This window comes from Sus scrofa, chromosome 3 (assembly GCF_000003025.6).
Source record: "Sus scrofa isolate TJ Tabasco breed Duroc chromosome 3, Sscrofa11.1, whole genome shotgun sequence".
NCBI classification, from domain to species: Eukaryota; Metazoa; Chordata; class Mammalia; order Artiodactyla; family Suidae; genus Sus; species Sus scrofa.
The window spans coordinates 41,392,932-41,411,308 of NC_010445.4; the positions used below are offsets into that span (position 1 = coordinate 41,392,932).

An 18,377-nucleotide genomic window follows, 5' to 3' on the forward strand; every position below is an offset into this window, starting at 1 on the left:
CTGGAGGAGAAGCGGGGCCGGATGGACTCCGCTGGGGTCGGCCCGCGCCGTGGCTTGAGCGCGGGTGCGTCCGCACAGCAGAGACGATGGAGGCCCTGTGCGCCACCCCCTCCCCGCCCAGCACCCAGGGGCCAGGGCAGGGGCCCCACTTGTGTCATTGCACAGGCTGCCAGTGCTCAGACACCAGGTGGAGCAGCCTCGTGCCCCACAGGCGGGGTCTGGGGCGCGGCCACCGAGCTCGGGCCGGCCCTGTCCCTCACCGCCCCCGGCCCGGCCCGCAGATACTACTTCAAGAAAGTGAGCGACGAGTTCGACTGCGGCGTGGTGTTTGAGGAGGTGCGCGAGGACGAGGCCGTCCTGCCCGTGTTTGAGGAGAAGATCATTGGCAAGGTGGAGAAGGTGGACTGACCAGCAGGCTGGCCTCTGAGCCAGACTGGACCCCTGTCAGCTGGGGGCAGGGCGGCCGCCCCGGAGCCACGAGGCCGACCCAGGCTCCGGGCGGAAGGCAGGTGCTGCCTGCCCCACGGTCGCCGCCCCTTTGGTCCAGGAGGGCGCCGGCCCCTGAGGGTCCCCGGGGCTGGTCCTCTCCTCCGCTGGGATACTCAGAGCCTCCCCAACAGGGAGCCTGCCCTGGGGCCGCCTCAAGTCCCTCCCCAGCGGCCCCCTGCTGCTAACCGCGGGCAGCCCCTGGCGCTTACCGCTTGGGCTCTGCCCCCTCTGGGACTCGCCTGCCCTGGCCAGGACCATCCCAGAGCCAGGGTGCTGGGGGCCCCCGGGGCCTCCGTCCATTGTACCTGTCACCGAGTGCCTTCAACACAGCTTGTCTCTTGCCTGCCACTGTGTGGACCCGGTGACGGAGCACCCAGGCCCTCCTCCGCCCTCGGGGACGGAGCGCCAGCTCAGCGGGTCCCGGGCTCCTCTTTGCTGAGGGCCCGTGTAAATATGTACATTTCTCAGGCGTGGGCCAGTGGGGGGCCGCCCCCAGCCCATTTTTCATGCGCTGACTTGTACAATGAACTTTTCAAAGGTACTTGGATAATAATGAAATAAAACCATTTTTGAACCTTCTCTGCCTGTGGCCTGCACCTGTCTTACATGGGTCCAGGCACCCCAGTTCAGTCCAGCCGCCAGGGGATGAGGGTGGGGGGGTGGTGGGAGTGAGCAGCCAGCAGCAGCACCATGCTCTCCTTGCCCCTGTGGGGCCTCGGACCCAGACCGGAGCCAGAGACCCATCTGGGAGGGCTGGGCTCCATGCAAGATGTAACGGCACCAGGAGGCCTAGATTTGGCCAAAACCAAGGGCCAGGGGTCTGCCTAGTTCAGGAACCACACAGAGTCCAAGACCAGAGCTCTTTTATTCCCAGCCCTCAGCTTCCAGGGGCACCAGAGACAGGCCTGCCCTGGTGCACAGCGATGGCGGCATGGCTACAGCTCGTCCTTGGGCTTCGTGGAGTTTTCTGGCGTCTCCTGCAAAGGGTCACAGGGCCCCAGCTGGAAGCTGCAGCCTCTGCCCAGCCTGCCCCGTCAGCCCCACAGCCTCCAGTCCAAAGGCTGCGGCCTTGGACAGAGGAACCCACCGGGAAGGGCTGTCCGGGTGGCTCCGTGGGCTCCTCGGCAGGCAGCGCACCCCCACTGTCCAGAAACTTGGAGAAAGTTTCCAGGTCCCTGGTGCCTTTGTATTCAATTGCCTGGGGAGAGACGGGAGGGTCTGGAAAACACTCCATTCCTGGACCCAAGGCCACGCCCGCCCAAGCCCCACCCTAGGGCTGCTCTCAGGCCACGCCCGCCCAAGCCCCACCCTAGGCCGGCCCTCCGAGGCCACGCCCACCAAAGCCCCGCCCCGGGCTGCCTGCCCTCCAAGGCCATGGCTGCCCAGGCGCCACCCTAGAGGGGTGCCCCCCGCCCCAGGGCTATGCCTCCAGCCCAGGCCTGTCGAACCCAGACCCAGCTCAGGACCAGGGAAGACAGGGTCCCGCCTCACCTTCCGACCTGGCCCTGCCGGGAAGTACTTGAGGGTGGGGAAGCCATGCACAGGGAAGGCCTCCAGCTCGTTGGCCGTGGCGTCCAGCTCAGCGATGATGATGTCCTCATGGTCTTTGTACTTCTCAGCCAGCGCCTCCCAGGCCGGGGCCATCTCCTTGCAGTGGGTGCACCATGGGGCGTCTAGGACAGTGGGGCGTCAGCACAGCCAGCAGGGTCCCCCGCCACCCGCCGGCCCGCTGCGCCGCACTCACAGAACTTGATAAACACATTCTTGGTTTCATCAAAAGCCACCTGCTCGAAATTCTTGCCCACGAGGGTCTTGACGGGCCGCTGGTCCCAGTCTGGGGGAATCTCCTGGCTCAAGCGATAGGGCTGGGGGAAGGGGCCAGGCGCTTCAGTGGGAGGTCTCTCCAGGGAGCGGCTGTTCCCCACCGCCCCCACCCCATGAGCCAACCCGCAGCGGACCTTGAGCTCCCCACCGAGGACTGCGCGGCAGAAGGCTGCAACCGAGGTGGCCGTGACCGGCTCCTTGTCCGCAGGTGCGTACTTCTTGGTGGTCTCCATGTTGACGAAACGCAGGGTGGGGGCCTCCTCGGCCTTGAGGCCGAAGTACTGGAGCACGTGGTCGTTGTTGGCGCCCACGTCCACCACCACAAACAGCACCTGCCAGCAGGGAGTCCGCGTGGGCGCCCCGCCTCCCCACCGCCCCGCCCTCCAGCCCAGCCAGTACCTGCCCCCGGAAACGGGGAGCCGCCTCCCGGAAGCCGCTCAGCCGCTCCAGGTGAGCGGCCAGCGTCTGGTTGATGAACAGCAGCAAGTGGTTAGGGATTCTGGCCGCAAAGATCTTAGGGGATGTCTACAGGGGCAGGTGGAGCTCGTGGGGCGGAGCGCAAGGGCACCTGCCCCCGCCCCCGCCCCCCACCTGCGCCTCCAGCCCAGCTTACCTGCGGGGTGAACTCCGTGACCAGATGCATGCTGTGCGTGAGCAGGAAGCGGGACAGATCCCCCTGGTCCAGGCCCAGCTCCTTGTCCACTGGGAAGTCTGCCCGGCCCTCGTCGTACTGGAGAACACCAGGTGAGTCAGCAGGAGCCATGGCCCTGACCCCCATCCCTGCCGGCCTGACTCCCCGCCTGACCCACCTTCTTGAAAAGGACCACGGTGTCCTTGGTGAGGCCGAACTTCTGAAAGAGCTGTGGCCGGTCCGTGAGGCCAAAAGCCATGTCCAGGGCATCCTGGGCCACAGCCAGGAAGGTAGCCACATCCTTGTCCTGCAAGTCCTAAGGGGCCCGAGCCTCCTAGTTGGCCAGTGGGCCTCACAGGCCCTGCCTCCCTCCCCCCCGCCCCCGCGGGCCACCGCTCACCTGGAAGAAGCCTATGACGACCACGTCCCAGGCACGCATCAGCACGCGGGCACCCTCCTCATCCTCCAGCTGCGTGGCACTGGGCCCCACGCGCCGCCTCAGCCACTCAGCGATGCCTTGGGCCTCCCGTGGGCCTGCAAAGGATCCTTCAGCCTGGGCCCAGCCCCTGCCCCCCGCCCCGCCCTGCCCCGCCCGCTCCGCCCCGTTCCCGGCACCAGTGTATTCCTCCGGGTGCGTGCGGTTCCCGTCGCGGAAGAACTTGAGCGTGGGGTACTCTGTCACGGCAAACTCCTCGGCCAGCTCTGGTTCCGCGGGCCCATCCACCTTGGCCAGCCTGGCCTTGGCCGCCTCTGCTGCCAGCAGGGCAGCCGCCTTGCTGTACTCGGGGGCCAGCGCCTTGCATTGCCCACACCACGGGGCATCTGGGGGACAGGGCCATGAGTGCCCCCGGCCTCCAAGACCCCAGCCGGAGCCCCTGCTCCCGCCCAGCCAGGGCCTGCAGACCTTGGAGTCAGTCAGGTCCAGCAAGGAGCAAGCATCAGGGGCCCACCTGAGCCTCGGCCACATGGAGCCCACGCCCCAGAGACGGGACCCCTCAAGGCCTCCAGCTGGGGGTCCCATGCCAGTCCTGTCCTGACAATGTGTTTTAGGAAGACCCCTCTGGGTGCTGCCCCGAGTCTGGCTTGCCCGCGTCCTGCCTGCTGAGGCCTCCAGCTAAGAAGGGCTCGCACTATGCAAAGGTGGTAAAAGCCCAGAAGACGCCAGCCCGAGTGCGAGCTGGCCCTTTATAGGAAGCATTAGTACAAGATCAATGAGCACAGGTCTCCCCTGCACCTGGCCCCCACTGTGAGGACTGGACCCCAGCCCAGCTCAGCCCCAGGGCTCTGCCTTGGGCGTCCTCTGGCGGAGCGCCAGGAGCACAGTGGGCCCTGAGTGCCGGACGGAGCCCCCGCGGCCCTTGGTGTGAGAACCCCCGGTGGCCCCAGCACTCACAGAACTCCACCAGCAGGGCAGGGTGCTCCCGCAAGGCCAGGCCCAGGGTCCGCCGGTTCAGCACCAAGATCCCATCCTCCTCGGGGACCTCCTCCTCCTCCTGCTCCTCCTCCTCATCGGGGGGCCCCTCTGAGGGTCCCCCGGGCCCTGGCCCCTGGCCCTGAAGGCCTGAGGCCCCGAGCAGCAGCAGTAGCAGCCCCAGCAGGAGTTGGCCGTCCATGGCAGTGCCGGGGCCCACGGGGCGGGGGCAGATAAGGGGGCCGGGGGCCAAGCAGCCACCGCCACGTGGCACCCAGGCCTGGTCGCGGGGAAGATAAGGCCAGCAGGCTCCCCCAGCCCGGGGGAGGGAGGCAGACAGGCGACACCAGGGCACCGAGACAGAGCGACGTTTAATAGGGCTGTTCAGGGCACAGCGCCAGGCCCGGGAAGGGGGCACCCTAGGACAGGACAGAGGGCGTGGGTCACTGAGGGGCCAGGGAAGGCGCAGGGGTCCTTTGCAGCGACTGACAGAGAGAGGCGGGGGGGAACCAGGACCCCACGTGGGGAGACAGCCCCGGGCGGGGGGCGCTCAGCTCTCCCAGTCCTGGCAGATGTGGAGACCCCACTCCCAGGACAGGTGGGGGTTCCTGTCGTCATCCGTGAAGAAGGACGTGACCACGTAGGCGCCCCGCACCAGCGCGCCTCGGGGCGCCTCCTCCACCGGCGTCACGAACTCATACTCCTGGGCGCTCGGGCCATAACTGCCCACCATGTAGACAGCTTTGTCCACTGGGGGAGGGCGGGGGTGTCAGGGACTTCCCTGCGCCCCATGGGCCCCGCCCCGAAGCCCCGCCCGGGCTGCCCCCTCCACGCCGCCCTCACCACGCAGGCCCTGGCGGTAGGTGTGGTGCAGACACTTGAGGCCGCTGACGATCTCCTTGTTGACCTGAGGGACAGGGGGGGTTAAGGGGGACCTCGGGGGCTGGGTCTGTGGCCGGCTGTGTCCCCCATGACAGCCCCTCACCTTGAAGGTAATCTTCACTTTGTAATCAACGCCCTCTTTCAGGACAAACACCTGGCTTTTCAGCGCAGCCACGTCCCCTGTTAGGGAAAGTACAGCCACGTGAGAACTCCTGTGAGAGCCGAGACCCTGCCCCGGAGCCCCCGGGGGGCTGTATCCTCGGCGGCTACGGTCTAAGGACTTGGGATCGCACATGGGGCGCCCAGGAGGCCCATGGTCATGAGCCTGGGTCTCTACCCCAAAGATCAGTCCGTGCTTTGCAGAGGGGGTTACCTGTGAGGTCCCTAGCTGGGGCTCAGGGCTGCGCCAGGCAGTGCGAGAGTTACCTGTGAGGTCCATGGTGATGGGCCCTGGAGCCTGCTCGGACATCAGTGTCAGCCTGGTCACCTGGACGTTGGGCAGGCTTGGGTCTGAAGAGAAACCAGAAGTCTACAGGTGCCCCTGCCTGCCCTCCCTCCAAGCCCAGGGCACGTGCGTACCCACGACAGGTGGCACAGGCCCCAGCAGCGCCCGCTTGTACTTGGCCAGGCTCTCATCGTCCGGGTCCAGCTGCTGGATCTCCAGGAGGCTCTTCCTCCCCGGGGCCTGGTACTCCGGCACAGCCTCGTCTAGCACCTCATCTGGCGGCAGCTGCCCCCCCTCCTTGTCGGTTAGGAGGACTGGGGAGTCAAGGAGGGTGTGTGAGCAGCTGCTGCCAGCTGACCCTGGCATTTGCAGGAACCTGCCATCTGCCCATCTGCCCAGAGGAACTTAGGATGCTGTGAAGGCTCAGGGCACGGGGGGTGGGGGGGGGCGGGAAGATGCAGAGCAGCACCCACAGCCAACCTCTTTGGGAGGGGCCTGGGGCCTGGGCCTGGGTGAAGCTCCCAAGTGGACCCTGGAGGCTGCCTCGTCCTGACCCAGGCATTTGCCCAGGGCCCCTCCCTGACCTTGAGGCCAAAGGCCGGGGGAAGGAAGACCCCAAATGGGGGACAGCCCCAAGGGGTGAGGTCCACCACTGCAGAGGGGAGATTTCTCAGGCCTTCCCTAGATCAGAGGCTGTGCCTTTTTACTGCCCTCCAGGCTCCCCAGTGTCCAAGGGCCGCTTCCCATATTCCCATAATGCTCCCTGGTCCTCCACCCCACGGCTCCTCTCAGGGGTCTCCCACAGCCCCGTGGTTTCCTTCCCATAATGCTCCTGAAGGGCAGTGAGGGTTCTCTCCAAACCCCTGCGCTCAGGCCAGCTCCCCAGGTGCCTCCAGACTCAGTCTCCTGGGCCCCTTCCCATGGGGCTCTGGCAGGGGTCCTTCTGCGCCCTTCCCACAGTCCTAGGCTCCAGCTCCCTTGGTGCCTGGGGCAGGGGCTTTCTGAGTCCCTGCCCACTGCCCCCTGGGTCTTCTCAAGGACCCACACCCTCCCTGAAGGAGCTCCAGCCCCACCCAAGGGAGAGGGGACCTCAGGGGCAGGTTTTGCAAGGGGAGAGGGTCCCCCCTGCCACTCTGGCTTCACCAACAGACCCGCCCACTCTTGTTGCCCCATGAGTATCTAGCTTGGACGAAGCCCCCCACCCCCGCCAGAGCCCAGCTGGGGGGACCGTGCCGCGAGGTTCCCACGAGCGCCCCCAAAGTTTCCACGGGGGAGAAGCCGGCCCTGCAGGGCTGAGCCCCCGGGCCAGAGCCCCCCACCCACGTGGCCGCCCTGGCCCTAACCCGGCCCGCTCACCTCGGGCGCACAGCGCCAGCCGGAGCAGCTCCAGCAGCTGCGCCCCCAACTCACACGCGTCCAGGCCCAGCATGGTGGCCCGCGGCCCGGCCCCGCCGCCGGAGCCGCCGAGCAGCCGCCACCCGCCCCGCCGCCGCCCGGCTCGGCGCTCAGCCCCGGCGCGACTGCGGTGAGCTCATCCCGGCCGGGAGCGCCCCCCGCGCCCAGCGCCGCGCCCGCGCCCGCGCCGCGCGCCCCCAGCCGCTCCGCGGACCCCGCGCAGCCCCGCAGAGACGCGCGTGTCGCCCGCTCGGCTCCGGCACCCGGTCGTCCCCGCCGCAGGCGCACCCGGACCCCGCACGGCCGCCGCGTACACGGACGCACACGGCCGCGATCACGGTCCCAGCCTCCCGCCCCGCCTGCACCCTGCTCTGGCCATCAGGGCTGCCCCGCCCCCACGGCGCCGCCAGAGCCTGGGAGTCTCCGGGGAAGCCCTCTGGGCGGGGCGGGTGGGGCAGGGGGCGCCAAGGGGAGCAGGTGCGTGTCGCCCCCGCGCCCCCCCGCCAAGTCCCCAGGTTCTCATTACCTACAGGCTGTGCTGGCCGCACCTGGGGCCCTACCCTCTGCGCCACTGGAGCCTGGGTCTGGGCAGAGGGGACTCCTGGAGTCTGCCCAGCCTTTGGGGGCGGGGGTGGGGGTGGGGAAGGGCGCTGCCCTGTGTGTCTGCGCCGCCGTCTCCTGGGCCTGCACCCCAGGGGTTCACAGTCATCAGCACAGAGGGGCCAGTGTCCACACCCGCAGGGGCTAGTCACCCCTCCAATCCCCCCACTACCCCCACACACACTCAGTGCAATCTGGAGACACACAACCATTATTCAAGTGTTTATGGACTGGGCTGCATCAGCGTATGGGAGGGTTTTTTTTCCGCTGGGCAGCCCCTGTCTTGGGTTGAAAAGGACTCGGATCCAAAACAGGACAGGGTGGTGGAGTGCCGAGAAGGGGGCACAGAAGGGGTTTCTGGTCTCGATGTCTAAACAGACCTTGGGGCAGGTAGATGGGGTCCCCGGGGCAGAGGCAGGAGTGAGGGGGACCTGAGCCTGGAGACAGCGGGCCAGTTGCGGGGGTGGGGGCAGAACAGCAGCCTGAACCCCCTGCTTTCTCACACCCCTCAGCCCCCCCTCCTGAGGACCCCCAAGGATCAGATCTGCCCTTGCCCAAAAGAGCCCCTTTCTGGGAGGGAGGCCAGCAATCCATGGTGCCCACCTGCCACAATCCTTCCAAGGCAGGAGCTCCCCAGCTGGAACCCAGGCCCTTCTAGGGTCACATCCTGTTGTCCCTTCCCTGGGGTGGGGGGAGTCGGTCAGGGAGGCCACTTGTCCCCAGGTGCGGGGAAACTCTGGCTTCTGGTGGCCTACAGCCTCTCTGGAAGCCCCCCCCATCCAGAGAGGACAGCCAGGCCTGTGTGAGAGAATTGCACCCGGATCTAAGGGACTCTAGCAGGTAGAGCCCCTCCAGTGCCCCCGCCCCTGCTCACCCTGGACCTGGCTTTGCCAAAGGCCAACCTCAACACGCTGCCCTGCCCCCAGCACCTAAATAACAGAAATAGACCTGTTTGCACTACTTAAAAATGTCCCTAACAAGGTGGGCGTGGGTGGCCAAGCTGTTGCAGGAGAGAAAGGCCAGGCTGGGCCCTGAGCCCAGAGGCTGCCCACCACTCTTGGGGGGCAGGAGCAGAGACCCTCTTTCCCCAGTAAAGCCCCTCCCACAGTCTCAGCGTGGCCTGGCTGGGGTCTCTGTTCCCCAACTGGACCCCCAGGCCGCTGAGCAGCCTGTTATCCTCCCCAAACCTCAAGGACCGCCACCCCACACACCTGTGCCGCTAGTGTCACATCAACCTGGTAGCGCCCGCCTGGGTCAGGCACGGTGTCACAGTTGCAGGGACACATTCCCAGGGCAGTTAGATCCCTTGCTGGACAGAGGAGGGGTTGCAGTCCCCCCGAAGCCTTTGTCGTCGTCCCCCCCACCCCCGCCCCAGGTCGCCTTTCCCGCAAGTCCCCTCTCCTGAGACACTCGCCCCTTTCTGAGCCCCTATCGTGACCCTGAGTTCCCATCCTAATCCCAAGCCTCCCCACCCATCCCAGCCGAGCCAGAATCCCTCACACCCCCCACGCTACTCGGGTGGGTCCAAGCCCCCTTCCGAAGCCCCAGGCAAGGCCCGGGGGGCAGGGGCTTCGGCCTCTCCGGAGCTGGGGGCTCCCTCGGGGTGGCGGGTCGGGCGCCCGCGCGGCCCCGCACCCCAGACCCGGCGGCCTCGGAGGGTTAAGTCCCGGGCGGGGCGGGGCGGGGCGGGGCGGCGGCCAGGGAGGAGCGGCGCGGACACCCCTGCCCCGCCCGGCCCGCATCGCCATGGCCGCCGGCCCCGCGTCCCCCGGCGGGCAGCCCCGCACGCAGAGGCCGCATCTGAGCAAGGTGGGGGCTGGGGGTCCTGCCTGCTCGCCGGGTTTCCCCGCACGCGAGCCGGGAGGGGCAAGAGAGGCGTGGGTGCGGGTGCGCGCGAATGTGGACGCTACGCGAGCGCGCCGGGGTGGACGCGGGTCTGGGGCGATGGCACCGAGTGAGCCCGGGCGGGGCGGCGGAGACCCCGGGGCCGGGTCGCCCCTCGCCTGCGCCCCCTCCCGCGCCTCCGCGATCCGCCGCGGCCTGAAATCCCACCACCAGTGGACTAATCCCTTCCAAGCACACTGATGCGGCTCATCCCGGTCGGTTCCGGGGAATCCGGTTCTGGGGGCAGGGGAGGCCGGCCGCGCGAGCCCCTCAACCTCCTTCGCCCAGATGGAGCGGGTGGTCGTGAGTATGCAGGATCCTGACCAGGGCGTGAAGCTGCGGAGCCAGCGCCTGCTCGTCACAGTCATTCCCCACGCAGTGACTGGTGAGGCACCTCGGGAGGCGGGGAGGGGGGGTGCAGGCCCCGCCTCAGCCTCCCCCAACCCCAGAGTCTGCTCTGCAGGCAACGAGGTCATGGAGTGGCTGATCCAGAAGTACAGCATCCAGCAGGAGGGTAAGGGGTCAGCCCGCCACCGCTCTGGGGTCGCTGTGCTGATGCGCTAGTGCTGGGGCCAAGCCCAGGAGCTGGGGAGGGGGCTCCATCTGGGTGGGACGTGGCTAGGCTCCCCCCACTGAGAGTTCACCACCTCACCCCCAGAGGCCCTCCACCTGGGCAACCTCCTGGTGCAGCATGGCTACCTATACCCACTGAGGGACCACCGCCGCCTGGTGCTCCAGCCAGATGAAACACCCTATAGGTTCCAGGTTCGGCTCAAGTGGGAGCACGTGGGGCCCTCCCCCAAGTCAGCCCACTGTGGGGCACTCCTGAGGGGGGCAGGACTGGGGCAGAGGCAGGACCTGTGATGTCCCATCACCCCTTCCCCAAAAGGCCCGAGGTGGAAGCATCCCTGTGACAGAAGGACCAAGTTAAGGGGAAGGACCTTCACTGGGACCCTGTAAGGGGTGGTACCTGCAGAGGACTCCACCAGTTTACGTGGGGCCTTAGGCCCCCATGCCTGAAGGAGGAGGCTGTGAGGGACCTAAGGACAGGATCCCTGCACCTCAGGATGTGTCCCTGGCCACAGCGGGGGCCCAAGCTGGGCCTGCCCTCAGTCCCCACCCCACAGCCCAGACCACAACTCCATCCGGGGCCCAGGCAGGGAGCCCAGACCCAACAAACCAAGTGGAGCTTCAGTCCAGGAGGTGATCAGCTGAGCCTCTGGGCCATGGGCAGACAGACACCCCTAAGCCAGCCCTGTCCCCTCCCAAGGGAGCCGAGAGGGTGGGGACAACTCTTGGGGTGGGGAAGGTCCAGAAGGTCTCAGATACCCTCATCCCTGCACGGCACCAGACACCCTATTTCTGGACGAGCACCCTGTGGCCAGCTGCTGAGCTGGACTATGGTGAGTGAGGAGGAGTGGGCTCGCCTGGGACAAATCCTCAGGACCAGTGGCCTCAGGGGGGATGTCACAGGAGAGGAGGAGCAGACATTGCTCCTCTGCAGCCTGTGCCTTGGCCTTGCAGCCATCTACCTGGCCAAGAAGCACATCCGAAGGCAGGGGGCCCTGGTAGACTACGAGAAGGTGGGTCGTCCCCCTGCCTCCCACCCACCCCGGGCTCAGTCCAGCCAGAGCAATCCTAACCCCGTCTGTGGTCCGGGAGCACACAGCCCGGGCCCCAGGATGACAGGTACCCAAGCACAGACACTCTACGTGGTCTCTGAGGGGGCGGGGGAGGCGTGCACTCACCAGAGCTAGGCACAGGAGGGAGCTGCCCTCTGGAGACCTCGACCCTCCGCTAGGAGCAGTATGACCAGCTGCACGCGAAGATCAGCCACACGTGGGACCTGGTGGTGATGCAGGCTCGAGAGCAGCTGCGGTGAGCTCCCCGCCCCGGCACTGCCCTAGCCGGAGGCCCCGCCCCGATGCCCTGGCATGCGCGGCCTCTGGGCCTATAAATAGCACCGCCCAGGGCTCGCTGCCTGTCCAGGCCCTGGCCCCAAGGGGGTGGGCTGCTGTGGTGCACATGGTGATTCCCCCAACTCTGCCCACCCCTCAGGGCAGCTAAGCAGCGCAGGAAGGGGGACAGGCTGGTCATCGCGTGCCAGGAGCGGATGTACTGGCTGGTGAACAGGCCCCCGGTGAGTCTCTAGTGGAAGGTGGTTCTTGGCCAGCAGCGGGTCCTGCTGGGTCGGTGTGCTTCCCTCAGGAGCTCATGCAGACCTGCCTTCTGAGCCCCGGGAAGGACCTGGTTTGGGGGCGGCGGCTGTCAGGTGACAAGGAGTTCTGCGGGTCACTAGAACATGGAGGTCACGAGGCCAGGCCCGAGCTGCCCCCCACCTACAGAGCAGGACACACCTGCTTCTCTCTGGGTCTGCAGACACCTGAAGGCCCTGACGGAGGGGTGGAGCATGGGGCCTGGGCTTGGCTATAGTGCCAGCCGGAGCTTCTGGGTTGCTCGCCTGCAGTCAGGCCTTTCCCAGAACTGTGGGCCTGGCAGGTGGTTCAAAGTCCCCTACCGTGTGGGGCCATGGAGAGGCCGGGGCACAAGGACGCGGGCTGCGCCGGCAGTCAGAGTGGACGGAATGGAAGCTCAGGGCTGGCGCGGGGGTGGGAGGACCCACAGGCCTGATGAGTGCCTCAGGTGTGCGTGATGTCGCTGGGAAAAGGACCCTTACAATCTTCCACCTGAGGGTCAGGGAGGCCCACGTGGGGTTGTGGGGACTGGGGGTGGCCAGGCAGTGTCAGTGGGCTGAGGGCAGGCGAGGGATCCCTATGTTGGGGACCTCCCGGTGAGGGGGCATCAGCCAGGGGGGGCGAGGAGGGAGAGGGTAGCAGGAAGACATGGGGGGCGGGGGGCGGCGGGGGAAGCTGGGGGTTAGGGATCTGGCCAGAGCAGTCAGGAGTTTGAGGGGAGCTTGGCTGAGGCAAGGACGAGAGGGGGACAGGGCACAGACTTCATTTTAGGAGCTGGGTGAGGGCTGGAGAGGGGCCGTGGGCCCAAGAAGGGGGTGGTGGTACCATGGGGGTAGGGCTGGGCAGCAGGGATGTTTCAGCATTAGAGGGTGACATGGCACAGAGCCTCAGGGTGTGTGGGTGTTAGTGGGGGGAAGGAGCATTGCCCTAGGGTAGGTCTCAGCAGCCTGCCTGAGCTGTGCCCCCTACTCCCTCTCCCCTCTGCAGCCTGGGGTCCCCAGCGTGCTGGAGCAGGGTCCAGAGCGGGGGTCCTACAGTGCCAGGGGAATACAGATGGTGAGCACCCTGCAGGCATGCCCCCCCACGCCCTGCCTCCTGCTCCCCAAAACTCACTCTGCTGCTCTAGCTCCCTTCAACCCCCTCCGCCCCTTCCCTCCCCCGCTCTGGTCACCCCACCACCACAGGACCACTGGGGGCTTCCCAGCCACTTTCCCCTTTGTCCATCCCAGTGTCACATGACTGCCCCACTCCGTGTCTCCTGCTTCACCCCCAGCCCCACACTAACGCCCCCTCTTGCCTCCCACTTGCTGCCCCGGGTGCGAGTGAGTACAGCAAACCCAGCAGGGGTGGGCAGGCAGATCCGGGTCTAGGGGACCTGGGAAACAGGACCAGGACACACACCAAGCCAGTAGCAGCAGCACTCTCTGTCACATCCCAGGACACGCAGAGCATGGAACAGACCCATCACGCACTTGCCTAAGAAAACCTGATGTCGTGACCTGGGGTTGCAGTTCGCGACTGTGGGTCTACAGTCAGCATCAGAGTCAGGCAAGGAGAGCGGAGGTGAAAAGCTGGCAGTCAGAGGTCCTGTCGGACTCTGGCTGTGCAGCCCTGGAGAGGTGGCGGGTGGGCTCTGAGTTCTTTGTTTTGGCCACACCCGTCGCATGCAGAAGCCCCCAGGCCGGGGATGGAACTCGAGCCACAGCAGTGACACCAGGTCCTCCCTTGCTGGGCCACCTGCAAGGCCTGAACCCCATGATTCATACCAAGAGTGCCAGCTGACCCCAAGAGCAGAGCTTGTCAGGTGCACCTTGTTTGAAAAAGGATTTAAAGACACTTGAAAATAGCAGAGTAGAGTTCCTGTTATGGCTCAGCGGAAACAAATCTGACTCGTATCCATGAGAACACAGGTTTGATCCCTGGCCTCGCTCAGTGGGTTAAGGATCCAGTGTTGCCGTCAGCTGTGGTGTAGGTCTCAGCTGTGGCTCGGATCCCGCGTGGCTGTGGCTGGGGTGGAGGCCGGCGGCCGCAGCTCCCATTGGACCCCTAGCCTGGGAACATCCATATGCCGTGGGTGCGGCTCTAAAAAGAAAAAATTGTATGAGAGAGTGACAGTTGGGGACACTCAAGGCAACTCAGCACCCGAGGGCGTGGTGACCCTCCGAAGTGTTCACACTCTAGGCCCCGAGAGGCTTCCTGGAAAATCAGAGCCCTCGTTAGAGGTGGGGGCAGGGTGGGATGGCAGTGCCCAGTGGGGCTGCCCTCTAACCGCAGCCCGTCCGCCCTTCCAGACCAAGAGCTTGGATTTCTACAGGCAGGAGGTAGGTGCGGGGGGCGGGGGGCGGCGGGGAGGGGTGGGCTGGGGGGCGGGGGGCTTCCAGCTCCACCTTCCAGGTCTCACCTTCCAGGTCGCGTGCTTACGGAAGGCACTGGGCAGGGCCCGCGTGAAGTCCTCTGTCTGCCTCGAGGCGTGAGTGGGGTGGGGATGGCGGCAGGAGACCACCCCTCTTCCCACCACAGCCGGGACCCTTCCCCCAGTGCCCTCGCACAGGCCGGCAGCATCCTCCTCCTCTAGGTACCTCCAGTTCAGCAGCCAGCGGCTGCCGCACGACCCCATCATGACCGGCTGTCTGCCCAGCAACCCCTGGGTCACGGACGATGATGCCTACTGGGCCCTGAACGCACCCAGGTGAGCCCAGGTGCCCGGGCGGGGAGGGGACCCGGCTGCGTCGCCCTGGGCGCTCCTGACCCGCCGCCCTCCCCAGTGTGGCTGTGCCCACGAAGCTCCGTGTGGAGCAGTGGGCCCTCAGCTTCCGGGAGCTCCTGGAAGACCCCGTGGGACGGGCCCACTTCATGGGCTTTCTCGGGACAGAGTTCAGCGGTGAGAAGCCCCCACCCCTGCTCGAGGCGCCTCGAGGGCCGGGGGGGGGGGTCTGCTGCCGGCGCATCCCCGGGTTTCCACCACCTGGGGTGGGCCTGACCCCCTGCCCGGACCCCCAGCCGAGAACCTCAGCTTCTGGGAGGCCTGTGAGGAGCTGCGCCATGGAGGGCAGGCCCAGGTCCCCGCCCTGCTGGACGCCGTGTACCAGTGAGTGCCAGGGCCCGGTGGTGGCGGTGGCAGCAGCAGCCCCCCGAGGGGCCCAGACCCACCAGGGCTCCGCTCCCCCCCGCACCTGCACAGGCAGTTCCTGGCGCCTGGCGCTGCCCGCTGGGTCAACATAGACAGCCGGACCATGGAGCAGACGCTGGTGGGCCTGGGCCGGCCCCACCGCCATGTGCTGGACGATGCCCAGCTGCACATCTACATGCTGATGAAGAAGGTGGGGGCCCCCCGTCACCCCGCCCGAGAGTTGGGCTCCCATGGCTCAGTCCTGCCGCCCGAGGCTCAGGCTGCCCCCAGGACATAGAGCTTACCTTCCAAAGCTGCCAACTCAGGGCTGGTCCTGCCCCCTCGCTTGGCATGCCGCTTCCAGACATCCTGCTTTAGGAGGTGCGGGAGGTCCCCCTCAAGGACACACACCGCCTCCTCCCTTCCAACGTGGCCGCAGAAGCCAGCATCGCACCCAAACACGACAACAGTCCCAACTCTATGTCCTGGATTAGCCAGTCGGGTCCACTCCCCCCACCCCGACCTCAGGTCACTTTCCTGCCGCTGCTGTGACAAAGCCACAGGCGTGGTGGCCAAGAGCGACTGAGGCAGTCAGGCTGTGGAGGTAGAAGCCGGGTGGGTGTTGGGGCCGAGACCAGGGCGGGTGCTCCTGGAGGCTGCAGTGGAGCCTGTTCCCCTTCCTCCAGCCTCGGCAGGCGCTGTGCCCGGATCAGACGGCATTCAGTGTTTGTTTTTCTTTTTTTTCTCCTTTGCTTTTTAGGGCCACACTCACAGCATATGGAGGGTCCCAGGCTAGGGGTCAAATCAGAGCTATAGCTGCCGGCCTCCACCACAGCCCCAGCCATGCAGGATCCTTAACCCCCTGAGTGAGGCCAGGGATGGAACCCGCAACCTCATGGTTCCCATTCAGATTCGTTTCAGCTGCGCTACGACAGGAAATCCTGTCTGCAGTTTTGTTGTCGTTGGATTTTGTCCAGAGTGTTTACTTCAGAGGTGGTGCTTGTGGGCTCTCGCTCAGGGGGGACACAGGGCCAGGCGTCTCTCTTGAGCCGAGAGTGGCATTGCCGGGCTGGCCAGATGCACATGCTAGCCCATCTCTGCCGGTCTACTCCTGACACCACCCCTCTCCACTCTTAGCTGGCCCAGTGGTACTGGCCATATTCAGAAGTGAGGCTTGATGATTCCTTCTTTAATTACCACTTTTCAGAGTTCCCATCGTGGCACAGAGGAAACAAATCCAACTAGGAACCATGAGGTTGTGGGTTCAACTCCTGGCCTCACTCAGTGGGTTAAGGATCCCGTGTTGCCGTGAGCTGTGGTGTAGGACACAGATGCCGCTCAGATCTGATGTTGCTGTGGCTGTGGTGTAGGCCAGCAGTTGTAGCTCAGATTCGACCCCTAGCCTGGGAACTTCCATATGCTGCAGGAGCGACCCAAGGAAATGGCAAAAAAGACAAAAAAAAAAAAAAAAAAAAAAAGAAAGTGTAGTACATACATATGACGGGATGTTTTTGATGCCATCATAAATTCACATCGTCACGGTATTTGATGGGTTTCAGTCCACTTTAGTCCTTATTCCTATGGGATGTGCGGAGGCCCCCATTTCCAGCTCTTGAGTCCTGAGACCTGTGCCCAGGCCTCTAGTGCTCGCTTGCTCTCTAAGGGGCCCCAGATATAGAGACAGGCATTTCCACAGCGCCTGGGCCTTTCTCAGGCTGGTTGTGGCGCTCTGGCCTTTCCATGGATAGAAGCGAGAAAAACCTGTGTTTTTTTGTTTTTGTTTGTCTTTTTAGGGCCGCAGGTGCGGTATTTGGAGGTTCCCAGGCTAGGGTCTATTTGGAGCTACAGCTGCCGGCCTACACCACAGCAACGTGGGGTCCGAGCTGCATCTGTGACCTACAGCACAGCTCACGGCAACGCTGGATCCTTAACCCACTGAGCGAGGCCAGGGATCCATCCTGCGTCCTCATGGATAGTAGTCAGATTCCTTTCTGCTGAGCTACGGCGGGAACTCCTGGCCCTCTCTACTGAATTGAGAGCCGTTTCCTCCACCTTGTTTTTGCGCTGCGACCCTGGTCTGCAGAGGGGCAGGTCCTCCTGCCGGGGTGCGGCAGGTCCGCCCTGATTCTGACTTGGTCCGGGGCTCCTGTGCTCCGGCTTGGAGGGGCCCCAGCTGAGCTGGGGGGTCAGGAGCTGGGAGGGGTCAGGGCCGGACGCTGTCTCTTGCAGGACTCGTACCCGAGGTTCCTGAAGTCAGACTTGTACAAAGACCTGCTGGCAGAGGCCGTGGTCCCCCCGGAGACGAAGCGGCGGTGAGCCGGGCAGTGCCGGGGTGGGGGTGGGGAGGGCGGGTAGGACTGTGCCTCAGGCCCCTTCTCCCCCGCAGGGTGTTCCCATTCACGCGGAAGCCACGGCGGTCCAGCCCCAGCCCTGCTCTCCTTCCTGCCTCCACCTCCAGGGAGCCCGCGGGTGGTGACGGGGAGGCCTAGGTGAGCCGGAGAGGGGGAGACGGTGGCCATCTCGCCCTGTCACCCTCCTCTAGCCCAGGAGGCACCTTTTCCCTGTCCCGCCCTACCCCCCAGAAGGGTCTGGCCCAGGGCAGATTCCCAGGGTGCCCTGGACCGACACCAGAAGGCAGAGCGCCTGGCATTTCTGTGCCACCCTCGCCCCTGGAGCAAGGGCCGAGTCAAGAGCTCGCCGGCAGGGGGCGCGCGAGTGCAGGGGGATGTGCGGCTCCGCTCCGCCTCCCGGGCTCCGCAGGCTCCGTGGCTGTGGCGTCTGAACTGGACAGAGACGGCTCCCTCTTCGCTGCCCCTCCGGCAACAGGGCCTGGTTCAGAGCCGAGGTGGCAGAGCCTCTGGAGAGGGACGGCAGGCGTCCTGGCTCGGAATGCCCCCCAGCCTCAGGGTGAAGGTACAGCTGCTCCTTGGTGGGTGCAGCCCACTGGCTCAGCCCAGCGCGGCCCCTGCCCTCCGCCCTCCCATGTCCCGCACAGAAATAAAAGGCACTCGGCCGTCCTGCCTGGTCCAAGTCGTGTGGTGTATGTGCACCTGGGGGGGGGCTGCAGGGGGGGTGCACGGGGGGGAGGGGCATGCACGGGGGGGGGGGTGCGCGTCTGGGGGGAGGGGCATACACCTGGAGGGGGCGTGGGCACAGGGGCCGGTGTTGGGGCTGGTTTCATGGGAGGCAGTGGGCAGAGCTGTGCACGCTCTGGCCAGAGGAGACCCACGTGCTCCAGAAGACGGAACACAGAGGCCGGGACTTGTCCTGCTGTCAAGCTGTCCAGCTCTGCCACTCCCAGGCCAGCTGTGCCCTAAGGAATCACAAGCACAGGGAGCATGGGCACGCCAGCGCCCTCCAGCGTCCAGAGTGTGTCCATGGGCACAGCTGCTTTATCTACAAGTGCAGGGACTACTGGTGGAGGTCATCTCCCCGGCCCAGATCCTGAGCTCCTGCGGAGATCATCCTGGGACCAGCGTCCAGCCCCCAGGTGAATTTCACTCACAAGACCG

The 18,377-nt window shown here is 65.8% G+C and overlaps 4 protein-coding genes across 17 annotated transcripts in view; 2 read left to right on the forward strand and 2 right to left on the reverse strand.

Annotated features, from left to right (window-relative positions):
* Window positions 1–1,068, forward strand: part of AXIN1 (axin 1) — a 49,092-nt gene extending 48,024 nt beyond the window's left edge. For all 8 annotated transcript variants that reach the window (XR_002342476.1, XR_002342474.1, XM_021086926.1 and 5 more), the window contains one exon: window positions 282–1,068. Coding sequence is in view for 6 of the 8 variants with exons in the window: in XM_021086926.1 (XP_020942585.1) it covers window positions 282–408 (127 nt within the window). In the remaining 2 variants the exon portion in view is untranslated. The remainder of the gene's footprint in view (window positions 1–281) is intronic.
* PDIA2 (protein disulfide isomerase family A member 2) lies at window positions 1,336–4,616 on the reverse strand. 4 transcript variants are annotated; one of them, XM_021086937.1, is made up of 11 exons: window positions 4,338–4,616; window positions 3,560–3,766; window positions 3,345–3,478; window positions 3,123–3,260; window positions 2,927–3,043; window positions 2,713–2,838; window positions 2,448–2,594; window positions 2,274–2,354; window positions 1,981–2,162; window positions 1,577–1,687; window positions 1,336–1,466 (listed from the first exon to the last, which is right to left on the reverse strand). In XM_021086937.1, the coding sequence occupies exons 1-11, from the start codon at window positions 4,555–4,557 to the stop codon at window positions 1,367–1,369; spliced, it is 1,563 nt and encodes a 520-aa protein (XP_020942596.1). In that variant the 5' UTR covers window positions 4,558–4,616; the 3' UTR covers window positions 1,336–1,366. The 4 variants fall into 4 exon arrangements, with proteins under 4 accessions (XP_020942596.1, XP_020942598.1, XP_013843179.2 ...); XM_021086939.1 differs by having other exon boundaries at window positions 2,448–2,645; XM_013987725.2 differs by having other exon boundaries at window positions 2,234–2,354; window positions 2,448–2,645.
* ARHGDIG (Rho GDP dissociation inhibitor gamma) lies at window positions 4,709–9,164 on the reverse strand. Of its 2 annotated transcripts, none has more exons than XM_021086943.1 (6): window positions 7,604–9,164; window positions 5,817–5,996; window positions 5,664–5,747; window positions 5,341–5,417; window positions 5,199–5,262; window positions 4,709–5,105 (listed from the first exon to the last, which is right to left on the reverse strand). In XM_021086943.1, the coding sequence occupies exons 1-6, from the start codon at window positions 7,887–7,889 to the stop codon at window positions 4,906–4,908; spliced, it is 891 nt and encodes a 296-aa protein (XP_020942602.1). In that variant the 5' UTR covers window positions 7,890–9,164; the 3' UTR covers window positions 4,709–4,905. The 2 variants fall into 2 exon arrangements, with proteins under 2 accessions (XP_020942602.1, XP_020942603.1); XM_021086944.1 differs by lacking the exon at window positions 7,604–9,164 and adding an exon at window positions 7,039–7,199 and having other exon boundaries at window positions 4,710–5,105.
* RGS11 (regulator of G protein signaling 11) lies at window positions 9,414–17,882 on the forward strand. Of its 3 annotated transcripts, XM_021086942.1 has the most exons (17): window positions 9,414–9,486; window positions 9,850–9,946; window positions 10,025–10,075; window positions 10,220–10,326; window positions 10,913–10,964; window positions 11,086–11,144; window positions 11,363–11,439; window positions 11,620–11,701; window positions 12,744–12,812; window positions 14,048–14,077; window positions 14,165–14,226; window positions 14,332–14,445; window positions 14,522–14,637; window positions 14,757–14,844; window positions 14,938–15,076; window positions 17,095–17,177; window positions 17,252–17,882. In XM_021086942.1, the coding sequence occupies exons 1-17, from the start codon at window positions 9,424–9,426 to the stop codon at window positions 17,352–17,354; spliced, it is 1,392 nt and encodes a 463-aa protein (XP_020942601.1). In that variant the 5' UTR covers window positions 9,414–9,423; the 3' UTR covers window positions 17,355–17,882. The 3 variants fall into 3 exon arrangements, with proteins under 3 accessions (XP_020942601.1, XP_020942600.1, XP_020942599.1); XM_021086941.1 differs by lacking the exons at window positions 9,414–9,486; window positions 9,850–9,946; window positions 10,025–10,075 and having other exon boundaries at window positions 10,096–11,144; window positions 17,252–17,354; window positions 17,692–17,882; XM_021086940.1 differs by lacking the exons at window positions 9,414–9,486; window positions 9,850–9,946; window positions 10,025–10,075 and having other exon boundaries at window positions 10,096–11,144.

Excerpts from the sequence above, each read along its gene's own strand:
- PDIA2 (XM_021086939.1), bottom strand. The coding sequence starts at position 4,557 with ATGGACGGCCAACTCCTGCTGGGGCTGCTACTGCTGCTGCTCGGGGCC. Across the intron at positions 2,839-2,926 it reads TCACGGAGTTCACCCCGCAG|ACATCCCCTAAGATCTTTGC; the intron begins GTAAGCTGGGCT and ends CTGCCCCTGTAG. Across the intron at positions 1,467-1,576 it reads CACCCGGACAGCCCTTCCCG|GAGACGCCAGAAAACTCCAC; the intron begins GTGGGTTCCTCT and ends GACCCTTTGCAG.
- ARHGDIG (XM_021086943.1), bottom strand. The coding sequence starts at position 7,889 with ATGGTTGTGTGTCTCCAGATTGCACTGAGTGTGTGTGGGGGTAGTGGG. Across the intron at positions 5,997-7,603 it reads GCGGCCAGCACAGCCTGTAG|TCCTCCTAACCGACAAGGAG; the intron begins GTAATGAGAACC and ends TTGACTCCCCAG. Across the intron at positions 5,748-5,816 it reads GCCTGTGCCACCTGTCGTGG|ACCCAAGCCTGCCCAACGTC; the intron begins GTACGCACGTGC and ends GTTTCTCTTCAG.
- RGS11 (XM_021086940.1), top strand. The coding sequence starts at position 10,629 with ATGTGTCCCTGGCCACAGCGGGGGCCCAAGCTGGGCCTGCCCTCAGTC. Across the intron at positions 12,813-14,047 it reads GTGCCAGGGGAATACAGATG|ACCAAGAGCTTGGATTTCTA; the intron begins GTGAGCACCCTG and ends CCGCCCTTCCAG. Across the intron at positions 14,845-14,937 it reads CTGCTGGACGCCGTGTACCA|GCAGTTCCTGGCGCCTGGCG; the intron begins GTGAGTGCCAGG and ends GCACCTGCACAG.